This window comes from Ctenocephalides felis, unplaced genomic scaffold (assembly GCF_003426905.1).
Source record: "Ctenocephalides felis isolate EL2017-DRISC unplaced genomic scaffold, ASM342690v1 CF-g0.4_SCAFFOLD_01170, whole genome shotgun sequence".
Classification (NCBI taxonomy): Eukaryota; Metazoa; Arthropoda; class Insecta; order Siphonaptera; family Pulicidae; genus Ctenocephalides; species Ctenocephalides felis.
Window position 1 is genome coordinate 31,023,597 of NW_020537324.1, and position 19,477 is coordinate 31,043,073.

The 19,477-nt window shown below is 29.4% G+C and overlaps 1 protein-coding gene across 1 annotated transcript; it reads left to right on the top strand.

The window, feature by feature from the left end:
- The first annotated feature begins 18,368 nt into the window (after window positions 1-18,368).
- On the top strand, window positions 18,369-19,073 carry LOC113367078 (cuticle protein 7-like). Its single transcript, XM_026608707.1, has one exon. It carries the CDS (start codon window positions 18,369-18,371, stop codon window positions 19,071-19,073), a length of 705 nt encoding a protein of 234 aa, XP_026464492.1.
- The last annotated feature ends 404 nt before the right edge of the window (window positions 19,074-19,477 follow it).

The window sequence follows — 19,477 nt, forward strand, 5'->3', positions numbered from 1 at the left end:
AAATTTGTTAAAATAGAATACATTAGAATTATTTATGAAGTGCTCTAGGATGCTTAGTGCGTAAAAAGGAAAATCCCTATTGGATAAAAATTAACATAATATTTATTTACAATTTTGGATTTTTTTTAAATGTAACTAATATAATATAAATATTAGCTTAAACATTTAAAAAGCTTTTCATACCTTTATACTCTTTTTCACTATTTTAATTGATAAATTTGTTTAAAATTGATACATTGTAAATACTTGTAAGTATACTGTCTATTTCTAAAAAATTATAAATACATCTTTGGATTTTTATCTTTGCACTATATAAGTATGTAAAACATAATTTTTTGCTGTAAGCGCAATGCAATTTAAAAAATTAAACATAGACTTTGTGTTTTTATGACTGTAAATAATACAATATATACAACTTTTTAAAGCTTCAAACTATTTCTCACTATTTTAATTTTTGAATTCCTTCAAAATCCATTCTTTTGAATGATTTATTAAGTGTAGTAAGATTTCTAATTGTAAAAAGATAAAATCAATGTTTTAAAAAAATTACATACATAATTGGTTTTTTATCTTAGCGTAATCTGTAACTGTAAAATATCAAATATTTGCTGTAATATTTGATAAAGATAATTAGAACAAAAATATTAATTGTATATTAACAAAGAAGTTAGTGAATTTTAATAACTCTAAACTATTCAAGTGTTAAGGATACAACTAATAAGATATATAAATATAATATTAAGGATATAGATATAAAATGTAGTTGCAAAATAACTAATATTAGGCACGTATTGAAGGATATAAATATAAATGTAAAGATAAAGAAGGCAAAGGGGCTACTTGTAACAGGAGTAAGTAGTAACAGACGTTTTTCAATAGAATCGTCAAAATTGAGCAACTACGTAATTTTTACTAACGATATAAAATTATACTATCATGAAAATTATATTTAAATTTTCGGGTAATTTTGCATTTTATGTACCTTATTTTGTTTAAATTTATCAATCTTAGTAGATTGCTAAATTATTTCAATAGTTATTTTGAATATTGTAATAAAAATCACATCTGGGGTTAGTTGAAACAAAACCTTAGGGCTAGTTGTAACATACAAAAATTATATACAGATTCAAGTGTAGATTATTGAATGAAATGAATAGTTTGTAAGATGTAAGCACATGTAAATTGTGTCACAGGAGGCGCTATATTGTTTGTAATAATTGAAGTTTGAGTTGATTTTATATATTATTACACTAATATATATTTTATCTGTAATATTTAAAGTTTGCGTTGGTCTATGAAAACAATTACTTAGAAACAAGTTAATTTATTCCGTAGAAGTATAATTAGTGGATAACAAGATATACTATTTCAGAAAAATCTGTTACAACAAACCTTTGCTTGGTAGAAGAATAGTTATAGCATATATATATATATATATATATATATATATATATATATATATATATATATATTAGGGTGGTCCTTAAAAAATGGTCATTTTCGAATTTCCTTGCTTCCAGGGGCTCAAATGGTTCCAAATTGATAAAAAACAATTCTCTGAAAATTTTAGCTCTTAGTATTAACGTTTAGATAGAGCGCAATTCAATCAAAGTTTTGTATGGAAATAGCATGGAAAAATTTTCAAAAATCTTAAAAATGTTATTTAGATGTAATTTAGCGAACAAATGAATGATTAAAACTCATTCATTTGTCGCTAAATTATACCTAAAACATTTTTTTTAAATTTTCAAAATTTTTTCCATGCTCTTTCCATACGAAGTTTGATTGAATTGCGCTCTATCCAAAACGTTAATATTAAGAGCTAAAACTTTCAGAGAATTGTTTGTTCTCAATTTGGAACCAATTGAACCCCTGGAAGCAAGGAAATTCGAAAATGACCATTTTAATGACCACCCTAATATATATATATATATATATATATATATATATATATATATACATATATGTCTTTATTTTGTAAAATTAGTGGATGACAAGATATATTAGTTGAAAAAAACTGTTACAACAAGCTTTTGCTCCTATAATTAATTTTTGTGATCTGATTTATTTTCATTATTATATGACTAAATTACCTGATTTCTCATACTCGCGCGCCAATCAATGATGCAAATCACCTTGTTTATTTCACATTTTTTTATATTTTTAAAATTCAAAATTCATAGTTCAGAATACCATAACCTTCTAATTACAACTATTTAGGTTTGTATACACTTACTTTACACACAATGAACAAGAAACTTTCTGTCATCAGTCAATTACACGTTCACGCACTGTTCCAAAATGTTCTATTATGTTTACACTGGAATTGATGTTTAAAATATTCAGAACTTAAGTACGCGAAGCAATTTTCGCATGATGGTCTATTTACATACGGGAGTCAGTTATCATTTAAATGAGCACGTTTTCTTGCCATGTCACGCGAACATCGTGCTTTGCCGTTATCGCACTGCGGGGATCAATCCTAGACATTAGTTCTGTCTGGTTCGGCGATTTCACTTACACAAACTGATACGCATCGATATACAATCTTCTTATAAACGCATACGTGTTTGTGGCGAATGTATGAATGTATGTTTAACTCGCGGCCGGCCTGGTGCGACGTCAGCCTGGTTGACTGCCTGCCAGCCGTTGATAAGCTCAGTTCGCCACGGACTGATTCGAAATGTGCCCCTGACTGGCGCGTTGCGATTGCCGAGCTCTAAGAATGGTTGAATGCCGAGCGATGGGAAAGCGTAGCACGATGTAAGCGACATACCATGTCGCGGTGCAGGGTTTCGTTTTAGTGCAATACTAAACATTCACAAAAAATTCGTTAACTCTAATGATTTACTTTGTTAACCTTAGTAGCTAACATCATTTTTGCTATTTAGCTTTTTTATAAATTATTTATCATATTACCATTGTATTCAAACTGTAAAATGTTATCAATTTAACTTTAAGTAAAATTAACTTTATTGATTTTCTTTGTTTACCTTAGTAATTAACATCATTTTTGCATTAGTTTATATAACAAATGCTATTCAAGGATATAATAAAAAAAGAACAATTTTTGAAATAAATCTTTTTGTTATCATAATTGCGAACTTTTAGTAACAGCTTTATACTTCGACTATTATATGCAATACTTCTTTATCTATGATATTATATATTATATTTGTCTATCTATATGTTCTATTTAATTTTCTTCATAATTAATTTGAAAAAATTAGCATCTGTTAGTTTGTTTTCTTAATTTTTGTTAATTTAACTTTTAATCTTTGAAAATCCGGGACAAATATTGCTTTTGGAAAAACCCGGGAAATAAGGTGGAAATCCTGGACTGTCCCGGCCAATCCGGGACGTATGGTCACCTTAATTCAACATTAAGTAACGTACAAAAGCTGTAAGTTATAAATAGATTTAAACTAATTGTAACCTACATTGAAAAAACTACATAAAATAAATGAATGATTTTCATGCATTCGATGATTGCTAACTGAAGCAAAATGTAAGCTACAATGATTCACCACATTTTTATAAACTTTGCTTTTAAAAATCTTATTAGTATTATAAGACATATAATACATATTTTTACCTTATAATATATAATAAGATATCTTTATCTTATCAGATCTTTTTACTGTAGGGTAGAGTCATGGCAGATCGGGGCTTACAGGTTCGCGGGTAAAAAAAGAATTAACTTAAAAACAAAAACAGGAGATAAACGGCCATCAATATTCATAACTAAAGTGTTTTGTGAGTAGTTTAATTGGTTAACTTAGATATATTTTTAAGTATAAGTTATTTAATTGTTTTATATTATAATATTTAATTTTATACTATATTTTGACATTCATAAAAACGTATATGCAGATGGAGTAGACAAATTCAACTAACCTTTTACACTGGCAAAAACGTAAGCCGGAGGATATAGTAAATAAGAATATAAATTAAGTTTAAAAAACAATTTAACAAAAAATAATTTAAGTTAATAGTTACTTCAACTTTTTTGATAAATATTTCTGGCAAAATGCTAGATCAAAATTACATACAGTATTATAATCTTTATATAAATTAAATGATCTTTGTTTAGCAATTAGCGTTGGTTAAATGATGTAGCTATTATTTCGTACAATTTCATTAAAATTAAATTTAAGATATTGGAACTGTTTGCCAATGGATGTCTGTTTTCATCCCTCAAATGGGATAACAGAGTAAGATAAGATATTTTAGAAAAAAGGAAAATATTTATTTCTATAATTAGGAATTAATTATTAGTAGTTCATTTGATTCAAATAGTTATAGAAAGTCAAATTGGACCTTTGTGTTCTGAATCGTTCCGAATTAAATCTATTAAAAGAATTTATATTAAAAATAAACTTAATACAATAAGTATATGTGATAATCTGCCCATTTTCCGTAACATTGGTTTTGCGTTAAGAATTGTTCGAAAATCGTACTATTTGTATTGAAAATGATTGTTTCATTAATTGGTCTATTTATTTCGGTGAGACAAATCTAGTAGTAATTCGTAAGAAATTTGTGATAAAGACCTTTATATAGTCAGAAATAAATATTTGATATAATTTGAGGATGCCATTTGAGAATCTCCAAGTTAATACTTAAGCTTTGTGTTAATATACAAAAATCCAAGTAAATGCCATAGTATAACATTAAAAGCAACTGCAAAAAAGACGTTTACATACATGTTACACGCAATGCAGAGGTGGTTAATTTGGTCTTAATATCATTGTTGTTACCCAGCAGCAGTATTGAGAATTAAAATAATTTTCTAAAATTAGCTAATACTACTCCTAGAATTATGTCTACATTATTATTAGGTCTTAACTTAACATGCTATAATACTATCTAAATAAATTTCTTTCTTTTGAGTCTATATTCGAGAATATTATAAATAGATATCACTTTTAAAAATCGATCTATAAAAATAATATTACCAAAACAAAAGATTATACTGTTAACGTAAATTTTGCGTAACGTAAATACTAGGGTTTGTCGGTTTTCAAAAACCGGTTTTAAAAACCGTTTTCACTGTATAAATGGAATATGATAAATATAGCCAAATATAAAAGATAGATGAAAGCGTTTTGATTCTTAAAATCATATCATCTCAATAGCATTTGATATCTTATTAGTCTGCAATAGTTCCGAGAGAGGTTTTGTATATAATAATTTAGATTTTTATACCAGTATATATATTAATTTAAATCAGTGTGACTTCTTCTTGAAGAAGTAATTTCCTACTCAAACTTAAAAAAGGAGTTTTAAACCTTAGAAGCCACAAATTAAAGAACAAAAAACTTAGAATTATTATATCAGGCTTTAAAAACAGTTAAGCATAATTTTGTCGCAAGTATGAGAGTATTTAAAACGTATGTATCACAGCATGTATCAACATGTATCTAATTTTTTTTTCTTTTAATTTAATGAATTTTTTTATTTAAAAATGTAAAAATAATTTTTATTTATTCAAAAACTTGCATTCACTATCATAAAAATATTTTCATCCTTATATGCGAAAATGATGCATGAATAACGAATAATTATTTTCAAAGTTATTTAAACAAGATAAATTATTATCTTTTAGTTTTACTAATTAAAATTAAAATAATTTTGTTTACTATCTATAAAATTGAACAATACAAAAATTCAGTCAAATACTGCTCTAAATTACACTAAATTTTCGGATAACTTATTGAATATTCGAGCAAAAAATTTATTTTCTATATAAAATTCGAAAACCGGTTAAAACCGGTTTTTTAGTAAAATTAAAAATTGAAAACCGGTTTTCTGAAATATCGGTTTTTGTATAAACCCTAGTGTGAATTAATGTGTTACATAATTTGTAGATTTTATATTTATTAATAAAACATACAAATTTCAATAATTTACCTGAAAGTATGCCATTGTAAGCCATAGATTCAATTAATTTGTTTTCATCCCTCCTGCACTGAATATCGGTACTACGCGTTGGGTCGGTTGCCCGGCGGAGACGAGCCACGAAGTATCGATCGTAGCGCCTGTCCTTCCCCGCGTTCCGTTCGCCCCTCGTATGTCCACCCGCAATGTCATGACGTCATCGACCATACCCCGGGACTAGCCGAGTCCTGAAGGATTGGATAGGATGTGCGGAACGCAAAACGATAACAGAGGCCGACGGACAGGGTTACACTCAGTCAGGGTTGATAATAGTCCATGGTAATAAGGTATTAGGAATAGATTGCACTGCACTACAAAAATGGCACTTTAATTTCTTTTTTAACTTCCCGAAGGAGAAGTTTATGTTTTCATCAAAAAAATCCGATTCGCTAATTTTATGTTTTCTCGAGGTTTCAAGCCATTCTGCATCGAATGAGACCAAATTTGGAAAAAAGTATGTGTATGTGTGTATGGGTGTGTGTGTGTGTGTGTGGGAACAGATTTTTTGCCGTAAATCGACGTTTTCTCAAAAACGGCTAAACCGATTTAAAAAATTTAAAAGCCATTGGATGTATCTCGATTACTTTCTTTATAAATCGCAGAAAAGTGAAAAATGTTTTAAAATCGATTATTTTAATAAATATTTTAAAATCGAAAATTCAAAGATATTGGTTGGGAATCGTGCTGATTAGTTTTTGGTAGAGATCGGCCGGGCCGTTTTCTTGTAATGAAGTTTTTTTAAAAAAAATTTCGACGATTTTTATGATTATTTTTTTGACGATAGATACCATAGTCTTCTAGATCATACTAAAATATTACGGCCCTACGACAACTCGTTTAGCTTTAAAAATTCATCAAAGTTTGCAAAAATTAGTATTGTCTTTTTGGCATTTGTCAAAATTAGAACTTTCATCGACGTTTGCTTAAAAACGCCTGAACCGATTTCAGAAATTTAAAAACCATTTGATGTATCTCGATTAGGATTGTAGTGCAGTAAACGGAGAGGAAAAAAGGGTATAACCTCTGAATTTTTTTACTGTGCTCCGAATTTCATGAAATTTTGGAATTAGGTTCATCTTACCCTCAAATTCAAAAGTGAAAACAATTTGGGTTGCGCCATCACCCCCCGGGGGGATGACCCCCCTTCTCAATTGTGTAATTACATTTTTTTAAAATAACGTCGGAAATCGATAGAAGAGCTAATTATAATAAAAAAATGTCTTCTATAGTTTTTCAAAAAAACTAATACTTTTCAAGTTACTGGCCACTAAAGATTTATATATTTTTGGCGTTTTTCTTCGTCTTTTTGCAAATATCTCCTAAATTATACATTTTAACGAAATTCTTGTAATGAACAAAATAATGTCAATAAAAATCTTAATAAATCGGTATTACATAAAGTGTTCTAGGAAAAATATTAAGCAAGATTTAAAAGAGCAAAGTCGTTTTTTATTTCGTTCAAGATTTAATTGTTGTATTTAAAGCCATCTAGTGTCGAGGTTTTACATTTTATGCATATCGGTGAAATTGGGTTTTATAGTGCTCAACATAAGCTTTAAAATGAGTGCTGTTACAAAATTTTTGCGTGTAAAATGAGTGAGCTATCATGCAAATAAGTAGGCATATACGAAGTTTTTTTCTTTTAAATCATATGGTTCAATGAGCGCCATTTCCACCAGAATGAAAGTAATTCACATTCCATCTAGAATTCACTTCATTATAGACATCTTGATGGATTCTAGTAGATTCACTACTTTAGTAAAAACTATTTTCAGAAAACTCACGATTTTATAAAAACTTTTTTTTTCAATTTTTTTAAAAATCGAAATTATTTTCATTATATCACAAAAAGAATAAAAGATACGTATAAAAGCTTATAGATAAAAATCAAAGGAATCTTTCTGGCTTATTATTGTTTTTTATTATTTTTCTTTCACACAAAAATTGACAGAGTTATGAATGTTTAAAGACTGCGCGACCGCGCAAATTGGCAAAAAAGTTTTTATAAAATCGTGAGTTTTCGGAAAATAGTTTGTACTAAAGTAGTGAATCTACTAGAATCCATCAAGATGTCTATAATGAAGATGGAATGTGAATTACTTTCATTCTGGTGGAAATGGCGCTCATTAAACCATATGATTTAAAAGAAAAAACTTTGTATATGCCTACTTATTTGCATGATAGCTCACTCATTTTACACGCAAAAATTTTGTAACAGCACTCATTTTAAAGCTTATGTTGAGCACTATAAAACCCAATTTCACCGATATGCATAAAATGTAAAACCTCGACACTAGATGGCTTTAAATACAACAATTAAATCTTGAACGAAATAAAAAACGACTTTGCTCTTTCAAATCTTGCTTAATATTTTTCCTAGAACACTTTATGTAATACCGATTTATTAAGATTTTTATTGACATTATTTTGTTCATTACATGAATTTCGTTAAAATGTATAATTTAGGAGATATTTGCAAAAAGACGAAGAAAAACGCCAAAAATATATGAATCTTTAGTGGCCAGTAACTTGAAAAGTATTAGTTTTTTTGAAAAACTATAGAAGACATTTTTTTATTATAATTAGCTCTTCTATCGATTTCCGACGTTATTTTAAAAAAATGTAATTACACAATTGAGAAGGGGGGTCATCCCCCCGGGGGGTGATGGCGCAACCCGAATTGTTTTCACTTTTGAATTTGAGGGTAAGATGAACCCAATTCCAAAATTTCATGAAATTCGGAGCACAGTAAAAAAATTCAGACCTAAAACGCTCCGTTTACTGCACTATTGTCGTTTCTCAGTTTTGTGCGACGATCGGCGAGCCGTTTTTTTGTAATTTGAAAAAAAGTGTTAAACTTTTCGTCTGCATTTAAGCTCATACTACCGAACCGATTTTGAAAAATCAAAAACTTTTTGGAAGATATTGGTTGGGAATGATACTGATTAGTTTTAGATGAAAATCTACCGAGCCGTTTTCTGGTAATTAACTATTGAAAAAAAAAATTAAGCCGATTTTTATGTAACTTTGTTTAGCGAAATATATCACAGTCTTGTAGAACTTACTGAAATATTACGGCCTTGCGACAAGTAGTTTAATTTTAAAAACTCATCAAAGTTTAAGAAAATGAGTAGTTTTTTTGACGTGTGTTAAAATTAAAATTCGACGATTTACTTGGAATAACGATAGAGTACTTGGTCTTAATGAACGTGCTAAATAATTAAAGCCCTATAAAAAACTGGCTCAATTATAAAAATTATTGATTTTTGAAAATTTGCTTTTAAAAAATATTCCGACCGGGTTGACATGTTAGATTTTTAATATTATGTAATAAATCCACTTCGAATACTTTTAACTATTCATCAATAAATTTATCTATCATGGATTAAGTCGATTATTCACACATATCGGGAAGTTCATGTAAATCTACTTAGAATTGCGCGCTGATTTCAAATATACCTTTTATTTTTTCGCAATGGCACTGGTATTAGAGTTTTAGGGAACTACTACTAGAGCAGCGTTTCTCAAACTTAATTCTTCCAACGCCCTTTTTGAAAATCAAAATTTTTGTAGCGCCCTCTTACCAAATTTTTTATACTTATATAATCTCTTAAAAACATTTTTTTAATGTTAATCATATTGTCATAGTGTGCAATATTAGTTGATGTAACCTTACATTCTAAATTAGTAAATTTTACCAGTTAGAACAAATAAACTGTTACTTAAAACAGTGTATACATGTAAAAAATTTGAGTCGTGGGCCTCTTATCGCCCTCTGGATCTTACAATCGACCCCCGGGGGGCAATATCGCCCACTTTGAAAAACACTGTACTGGAGTATTGAGGTCTACTTATGATCAGCTACAAGACCTCTATTAATGCTAATGATGAACAACCTAGGACATCAACATCTCCGGCCAATCATGTAATGGATGTAAAAACCAACGTTAACAGAACAGACAGGAAGAATTACTAACTGATATATTTGATGTAATAGATTTCGAAATATTAGCGGAGAACTGAACGAGAGTATCCACCAAGACATCAGGATTTTGGAGAAGCTATATCAAGGAAGTTGGGACATTCACATGATGTCTGACAATTGTTGGAGCTCACGACAAAATCAGTTAGGCCTTGTCCACGCTCGACATCCATATAAAAAAACGTTAAAATATAATATAGGTTGTATACTTTATTGCAATTTGAGGTAAAACTGGCACATTGGCATATCTAAAAAAATATAGTTGTTAGCAAATTTCTGTTACTGTTTTCGGAATCAGCGCCCTAGAATTACTTAAAAACCATCATAACATCTCAGAAAAAAAATCTTTTCCTAAGGAGAAGTTGTGTTTCTTCCAGAAAATTCGATTTGCTAATTTGTGTTTTTTCGACGTTTCAAGCCATTCGGAATCGAATGAGACCAAATTTGAAAAAAGTATACGCGTGTATGTGAGCCGATTTTTGTTCTTTCGTCCAGGTTTATTCAAAAACGGCTGGACCGATTTCAAAAATTTAAAAACTATTCGATTAACTTGATAAGGACGTTTATCAGATTCTTGCGTCGATCGGTAAAACGATAGATAAACAATTGAAATGAGTAAAGCCATTTCTTTGAAAGTAGCAGAAAAGTGTAAAAAAATTTCGTCGTCCACAATCCTGAATCATCGATTTCAAAAATGTTAAAACTGTTCAAACAATATTGGTTGGAAATCGTTCCTAGTGATTACATTGTGTTAAAGATCAGCATTCTTCGTAACTTTTTGCTGAAAAAAATTGTTTTGACGTTTTTGATTAAACTTTATAGGACAATAGATCTCGTAGTCTAAAATATCATATTAAGCGATTATATTATAAAAAATCATCGTGCGTTTAAGAGATTTTAATCAGAATCTGTGCGAAGCATTTGTATGTTCTGCGGTGTTTCGTAGGTAGCTACTGATTACACTTTATGTCCACAATCAAATAAAATATATTTTTAGAACTCAAAATGGATGAAGTGAATTGTATTGAACAAATTTATTTAATTTATACGCATATGTTATATGTATATTTGAACGTACATTTTAGTGAAAGCAAAAATTTAATTTTCAAAATAAACAATAACACATTTTATCTAAAAAGCTGAATCTGTAAAAATTTCGAGAAGTTCATGAAACTTGCCTCGAAGTAAACACCTAAATTTATATTGTATTATCCGCAGTTTTGCTGACTTTTTCTTTATATTATAGTAGAGTAGAACTATTATTCATCAACACATCATTCATCATTAACATGTTTAGCCCCATTTAGCCCCAAGCCGATTTATAAGGCTCTCCTCGTTGGAGAATTATTGTAAGAAAGATCTGGAAAAGTTTATTTTATTTTTTTCTTACTTCAAAATAAATGCTAACCATCGAAATGAGTTAATGCTAAATCATTATATATTTTAATTTAAGGGGGTATTCTAGTGTAGAGCGATGAATTTTGGGTCATTTTTGAAGTGTCGTAAACGAAAGCAATTAATGTTTTTACTATCCATTTTTTACCACTTGTTTATTAATATTATTAAAATACAAAACAAAAATTAAAAAATAAAAAAGTTGAAAATTGTAAAAGCTGGTCTCAAGAAATTGGCACCTCAGTCTTGATATGATTTCAACCCTCCTAGCCATCCGAAATAAGAGAAATAAAAAGATTATGAATCTACAATGATGTGTTTTTTTTTGTATTTTTTTAGTTTCTCGAATTTTTTAAAAATAATAAAAATTTGAATTTGGGGATAATTTTAGTTCGGGCTATAGATAGGTCCAGTGGTGTTGTGCTAATATTCTTTTTTGCCGAAACGCAAAATTTTAAAATCCGGTTCATAAACCGGTTCAAAAAATTTGATATTTTTCGATAAGAACTCACAAATCTAATATATTGACTTCTTATATAATTAACTCTATTATATACAGCTAGTCTACAAATTAAATTGTACAAGTATGAAGAAATCATTGAGTACATAATTTATATTCTTTAATAACACGAATTATATTTATTGTGGTATTATTTGTATTCATTAATACTTACAGGTATTTATTAAGATATAAATGTATTCAAGATTTATTACAATACTTTATAAGACTTAACCTAATAATACGATAGATAACCAATTACCTATCTCACTATACTATATTATTGTATATCATAGGTAGATATCTATTATCAATCATACCGTGAGATACCTTATTATATACCTATTATAGTCATTAACTTATTATATACCTACATACTTTTACTTCTTATAAATATTACTGTCTAATTTATATATTTACCAATATTATACAGGTTTACCTTACGCCCTATGTATTATCTCTACCTATCTATTGTCTATACCGGGAATTGAACCCGGGACTTCCGCGTGGCGGTCGCGCGCCTTAACCACTACCCTATCGGGTACCCCCATTAATAATATAATATGGGACGCACTGTTGTTTCCGCTGGTCATTTTCTAATTAAATAGGTAATTAATACTAAGGTGGCGCGACGACACGCGAAAAAAGACGGCTGATTGTAGCGGTTGACGGTGGTCTAGTGGTTAAGGTTGTCGCGTGCCACGCGGCGGACCCGGGTTCGATTCTCGGTAGGGTTAATGTAGCGTGTAAGGAAAATTATAGGTGATAGGGTATATAGTAGATATAAGTTAGGTGTGTTCGATATACAATGTAGGGATTTGAGAATATTTGATGAAATATAGCGTATGGTATAGATGTAAGGCGTGTAGTATAGAATGCAACGTATATACATACGTAAGGCTATAAAAATACACGAATAGGAACCTATGATGTAGGTGTTAGCGTATAAAAAATGCGAATGAATTTAATTGCTAATAATTTAAGATTTAATTTATAAATATTATTTTTTCTATAAGAATTTTTATCTCGGTATTAAATATCTAAAATATCCAAATTATCCGTTAAGGCATCGATTACACCTTACTGCTGCCTTTGCCGTTATCACTTCATAGAAAATTAATTACTGCACTTTTAAACGATTGTGTGCACTGTGCGACAATAGACATAGAACTATAAATGTTATTGAATGTTTGAGTAACTTGTGCGAGCTGATTTTCTTAAGATGTTCTTAGTCTCGCAACTTACTGAATTCTAAAAATTCTTAATTTAAAAATATAATATAAAAATTATTATACCGCTGTCTGGAAGGGATGGCAATTTATAAATATACAGATTAATACATACAAAATTTGGAATTTTTCTATAATCCGTAATATTGAGAAAGTTTGCATTAGACCTAAAAAGGGATGCTTATTTACCTAAGCTATGTAAATATATATGGAAATATTATATGATTTGCACATGCATCCTGTGCTCACTTAAACTAAACAATGATCATAATATATTTAACGAATTTTTAACAGTATTTACAAATTACATTCAAATCACCCAAAGCAAGTTGGTTAAAGTCGTGTAATTTTTTAATGTGCCTCCCCCCTTTGAATTTAAAAATGGATTTTTCTGTGTGCCCCACGTTGGGAATTACTAGTCTAGGAGTACAATTTTTTAATCTACTACCAGGTTAATCCATAATTGAGTGATCATCAATTCCACAGCACCTTCATCCGATTTTTAAAAGATCAAAGTTTCTATGAATATGCAGACAAATCTCAAATTGTAGGCCGAAATTTAGACAATAAGTCTATTGAAATTTAAGGATAACTCTTTTGCTATAAATTGTCAACTAATTTACCAATATATAAATGTCAATAAAACAATGATTAAAATAAATTACCAATAAATGTTGGATTGTAAAAATTTACAAGCGATCGAACGGCTTATATTTTTGCCTTAGATGGCAAAAAATTCATCCAATTATTAAAATATCACATTTTTTTGCAGTTCTTATGCTTTTGTATTTATAGAATTGCTTTTTTCGATACAATCAATTTCCATTATACGAATGTCTTAAATTATTTATTTTATTCGACTAATGCCCGCTATGTCCGAAACAAGTCCAACTTATATCCGAAATAATCGGGCATCAGACACTTTTCGGTCTTAAAGTAACATATGTGAAATTTGAAATACACTACTGTATTGTAATTAATATTTCAGTTCATACACCTCAATTTGTAACTAAATTAAAAACGACTTTGATGAAACCAGTGGTGTTGTGCTAATATTCTTTGTCGGAGCGCTGAAATTTAAAAACTGGTTCATAAACCGGTTCAAAAACCGGTTCTCATGTTTTTTCCGGTTCCGTTCGAAAAGGAAAGAAACAAAAATTATTACAAAACCCATTGTGTGCACATATATGTATGTTTATTACAATAATAAGAGCATTTAATAAAAATTAGTTCAATAATAATTCATAAAATTTACTTATTAAATTATTTTCTGTATGTAGCGATTTTTTTATATTTTTTCTTGCCGGAACGCGTTCCTTTCCAAAAATGATTTGCCGGAACGACGACGTTCCGGCGCGTTCCGGCTCGACAACACCACTGGATAGGTCTATAAACAAGACTCTCTGAACATTTCAAGTGAATCGGTCGTGTAAAACTCGAGAAATCGTGTCAACAGTACTGAAAAAGTCTGTTCTGAGAAAAACGCATTTAAAGTTTTGCGTGAAGCCAAAACCAGTATGACGACCCAGTCAGTAAAATGCATATATGTCCGAAAATAATTCAAATGTTCAAAAACCTTCTCGTACTCATATTCTTAGATAGTTAAACTTTAAAAATATGAAATAAAAAATTCGATTTTTTTGAATTTCTACACTAGAATACTCCCTTAACTATTCCTTGTTTTTAATAGTTTTATATTTTATATGAATACATCTTCAAAATATAATAATAATTATTCAATAAACAGTATTGTTTATAAACTATAATTTACCAGAAAATGAACAATTTGTAATTAAACGTTATTTTAGTTGTTTAGTTAAACATCAGTATGGCAAAGTATAAAAAAGTCGCGAATTGAAGTCGTTTTATAACGAACGCGTAAAACTTAAAAATACGAAAAAACTTTAAAATACTCGTACATTAAGATACGCGTTAAAATTTTATTTGTGTCTTTTTAAAAAATTCAAACATTCTTACAATCATGTAAATTTTATATTAAACGAGTTACAAATATAAAAAAATATAAAAAATGTAATATATATTTATATATAAAATCTGTGAGCAAAGTAAAAGAAAAAATACGCACTTATTTTATTATAATTCTGAAGTACAAATTTATATTACGTTATATTCGCTACCAAAAATAGTATGGAACTGATTCAATTCACTTGATTATACTTTTTAATAATAAGGAAAAAAATATTTTTAAAAACAATAATATTTATTGATAATAGATTGATATTTATTAAGTTTAAAGATATATTTAGCACTGCAATCATTCTGAACCTACTCATACTCAACATATTTTCTATTAATTCAGTGAAACTACTCAGGAAAATCCATTGCAGGAGAAGTTAAAATATTAATTTAAGATGTTTTAGATTACGAGACGTCATTATAAATTACCGCGTACTTGTCATACACCACGTGTTTGATAACAGTTTAGATTTCGAAAATCTATTAATATTGGGTTTTATGAGGAAAAAAACACATAAAAATAAAAAAGACGTAAATGCCAGTTAAGGAATTTTATCTGTAATAAATCATACGTTAACAAATAAAATTAAAATACTGGTACTTTCCAAATTGAGCAACCAAATGTTTAAATAACTTCTCAAAGAAGAGGTTTATGTTTTCGCGAAATTAGCAGAAAAGTATAAAAAAATTGTCCACGTTTTATCACACAATTTTCAATCGATGTTAGTAATTCTAAAACTATTCTAAAGACATTGATTGGTTATCCTGTTGCTTAGTTTTTGTAAAGATCGTTTCTTTGTAATTAAATGTTGAAAAAGAGGTTTTTGGCAAGTGTAGGTAGTCTGAAGAAACATACTTAAATGTTATATGCCTACGATAAGCGGTTAAATTATGAAAATTCATCAAACTTTAGATTTTGACGCTCGTTTATGCGAATCTACAATAATATACACATAATAAAATATATTTTTAATCACAAAATGGATGAAATCAAGTGTGTTAAGGAGCACAACTAGTGTAACCGCCTAAAAAAAGGTGATTTTTGGGAATTTATATTAAGAAAACTACTTTATCAATCATTTCAAAATTTTAGGAATATATTTATACATATTTTAAGAATACATAGTAAAAAATTAAATATTTTTTAAGTTATCGTCGATCTCCAACGGCGCGACAAAAAAAAGGCCCTTCACTGCTGCAGTGATTCCGGCCTTCTACGTGGATGAAATTAAAAAAAAAATCTCGTTAAACTAGATAAAATTGTCTGTAAAATGAACTACGATAAAGAAAAAAATAAAAAATTGACAAAATGACGGCGTTTTTTTTAAAAAAAGTCGAATTTTTCCCAAAATTTGGGTCGTTTTTGGACTGCCAAAATTCGATTTTTAATTCGATCAAAAAATTGATAGTTCATTTCACGAAGAACTATATATAGAACATGTAAAAAAAATTGGTAGTGATCAAATCATTTGTTTTTAAGTAGTCTCTGCAGCAAATTCGGAAAATGCTGTTTCGAGAAAAAGCGTTTAAAGATAAAATGATCGTTATTCTATATACTATATAATACTCTTTAAATGGCTGTGACTCAAAAACTATTTAAGATATCGATTTAAAATTTTGATATGTTATTTTTGAAGGTGTAACCTATCGAAATATGAAAAAATTGAAAATTCGATTGTTTAAAAATTTCACACTAGTTGTGCCCTTTAAACAGATTAATTTAATTCACACAATCACAGATATTATAACTATGTTCCATGGATATCAATTGAAAATCGTTTTCAATGAAAGCGAAATCTTTATCTTTGGAATAACCAGTTGTACATTTTATCAAAATAGCTAAATCTAATTATTGTTGATAAAAGTCGATTATTAACATGTATCGTGAAGTTCACGCAGCTTGCCTAAGTACAAAATTCTACTAACAACTAATAATAAGTTTAATATTGTTCCAATAATTTAAAAAATACAATAAAATAGTCAGTTAGATATTTCGACTGTTTTAATATCCAAATAGCACAAATTTTTAATATTGTTTTTAGACAACTACAATCAAATCATTTATTGATACAATAATTATGATTTGAAAGTTAAGTAATGCAGTATTTCATTATGTAAGTTTAATCTATTTATTAAGTGGCATTATTAAGTTTTAATTCATTCAGAGTACTCTAATCGCGTCCAAATGTATAACAAACCCCAACTAACTTTGTAAGAACAATCCACCCACGCCTATGGTTCACTCCCTGGGACCTCGCCTTAGAAGTCTCCCATACAAATATTGCAAAAAATCATCGTTTTTGGTATTTTACTCAGCAAAAAAAAAAATTTTAAACAATTTTTTTCAGATATTAATTCATACACATACAAAAAACTTTTTTTACAAAAATAATATTAATATTCTTCTTTGTTTCAATTTTTCCAATGCATTTTGTCTATGCTAGCTAGAGCCTGTTACGGCGACGATATTAGAGAGCCGTGCAAATTTTTCCAGGCTTGAAACTAAAAAAGACTTCAAACAATAGTTTATGAGTTTTATATAGTTTTATTAACATATCTTATGATTAAATAACTTTTATAATAAAAATAATTCGCAGATTTTTGTCATGTTGAAGGACCCAAAATGAGGCATTTTTTGTATGAGGTACCTCTAAAGGGAAATCCTAGGGGGTGAACCAGGAGCATGGGTAGGTCGGCCTTCCAAAGTAACTGGCGGTCGGTCAAACATTTGGACATTATTGAGGCGCTCTAAATAAGCCAAAACAGGATTTTTTAAAATTTGACCCAATCTTTGGGTGAATGCACGGGACATCAGAATTCATTTTTGAGATATGGTTTCTTCGGCAAAGTACCTTATTTTGATCCCTAGTATACGAAAATCATATGTGCCTATTTGACTTTTTTACCCATACAAATCGGCCCGCCCTAATATATATATATATATATATATATATATATATATATATATATATATATTTCTCGATTACTTTTTATACAAGAAACTCACATAACCAAATGGCTTTTTGTTTAAAATTAAAACTTAATTATTTTAAAAATCAATTGAACTAGTAATATGTAAATTCAAGAGCGATGACCTGCAGTTATTTATTTCGAAATTGAAACGAGTCAACCAAATACACACATATGCAATGCATCAACAATTTAAATGCACATGTACATGAACAACGTCTTTTATGTTATCAAATACCTGTGATCAACAAAACGGCCTTGGTTACTATCAAGGTCTATAGGGATAGTATGTTCATATTGCTATATAAACGATTTTTTTTTCATAGAATATTCATAGTATACACATAGTTACAACAAGCAATACTAAGAACACAAAATGACGCTTGTATCAATTTTGTGTTTTGTGGCAGTAGCCTTTTCGGCAGTGTCCGCCCGTCCACAAGTTCTTTACCAAACTCCATACATTGCGAGCCCTTACCTCGCTACTCCTTACGTCGCAGGAGGGCACTTGAGCACCCAGTATCATTCACAAGACGATTTTGGACAATATGCATACGGTTACAACAACGGTTTTGACTCAAAGACCGAACATCGCTCTCTAGACGGAGTGACACGTGGATCCTATTCCTATGTCGACCCTGAAGGAAAACTCCAAAGCGTACATTACACCGCCGACGCAGTTAACGGATTCCGTGTGGCTGCCACCAATTTGCCTGAGGATTCCGGTTCCGTCCCATCTGCAGTTGAATATACACCAGAAGTTGCTCAAGCTAGAGCTGAACATTTAAAAGCTGTCGAGCAGGCCAAAGCAGGTTATGTAGCCCCAATTTCTGGAGATGTCCCAACTCAAGTGGAAGACACACCTGAAGTAGTCGAGGCAAGATCTGCTCATTTGAAAGAAGTCGAAAAAGCTAAATTATTAGTTTTTGTTAATCAGCCTAAACCTACATCCGGAAAATATGTAGCTCCTTATACTCCCGCTTTTCCTTTTTCATATGTAACATCTTACGGAACATATGTTCGCGGATCCCCACCACCCATTCCCCACCTACACTGGATTCTTGCTTTACAAAAACAATGACTTCCATTAAATTGAATATATGTTTTATAAATATTAACAATATTTTGAAAAATGTAAACTGTCTAACAATTTTCCTTGCACATGTACCCTTTGTATAATTTTTAAATAAATTCATTGATATTTCTATTAGTGAAGAAATTTATTTTTGCCATATTAATTTTATGTTTTCTCGACAATCCGTTCATTGTAAATCGCTTGAAACCAAATTTAGAACTAAATGTAAGAGGTTTTTTGCCTTACAGAAAGTTGCATAAACTTTCCAATATGTGTTACTAAGTAATAGGAAGCAGCGATTTCAAACATTTAAAAATACATTTAAATGATACCTAGCAGATAAGTGCATATTTGATCATCTATATACTCAAAAATTTCTGCAATAGTGGAGCAATGTTTTTGTGATGAGA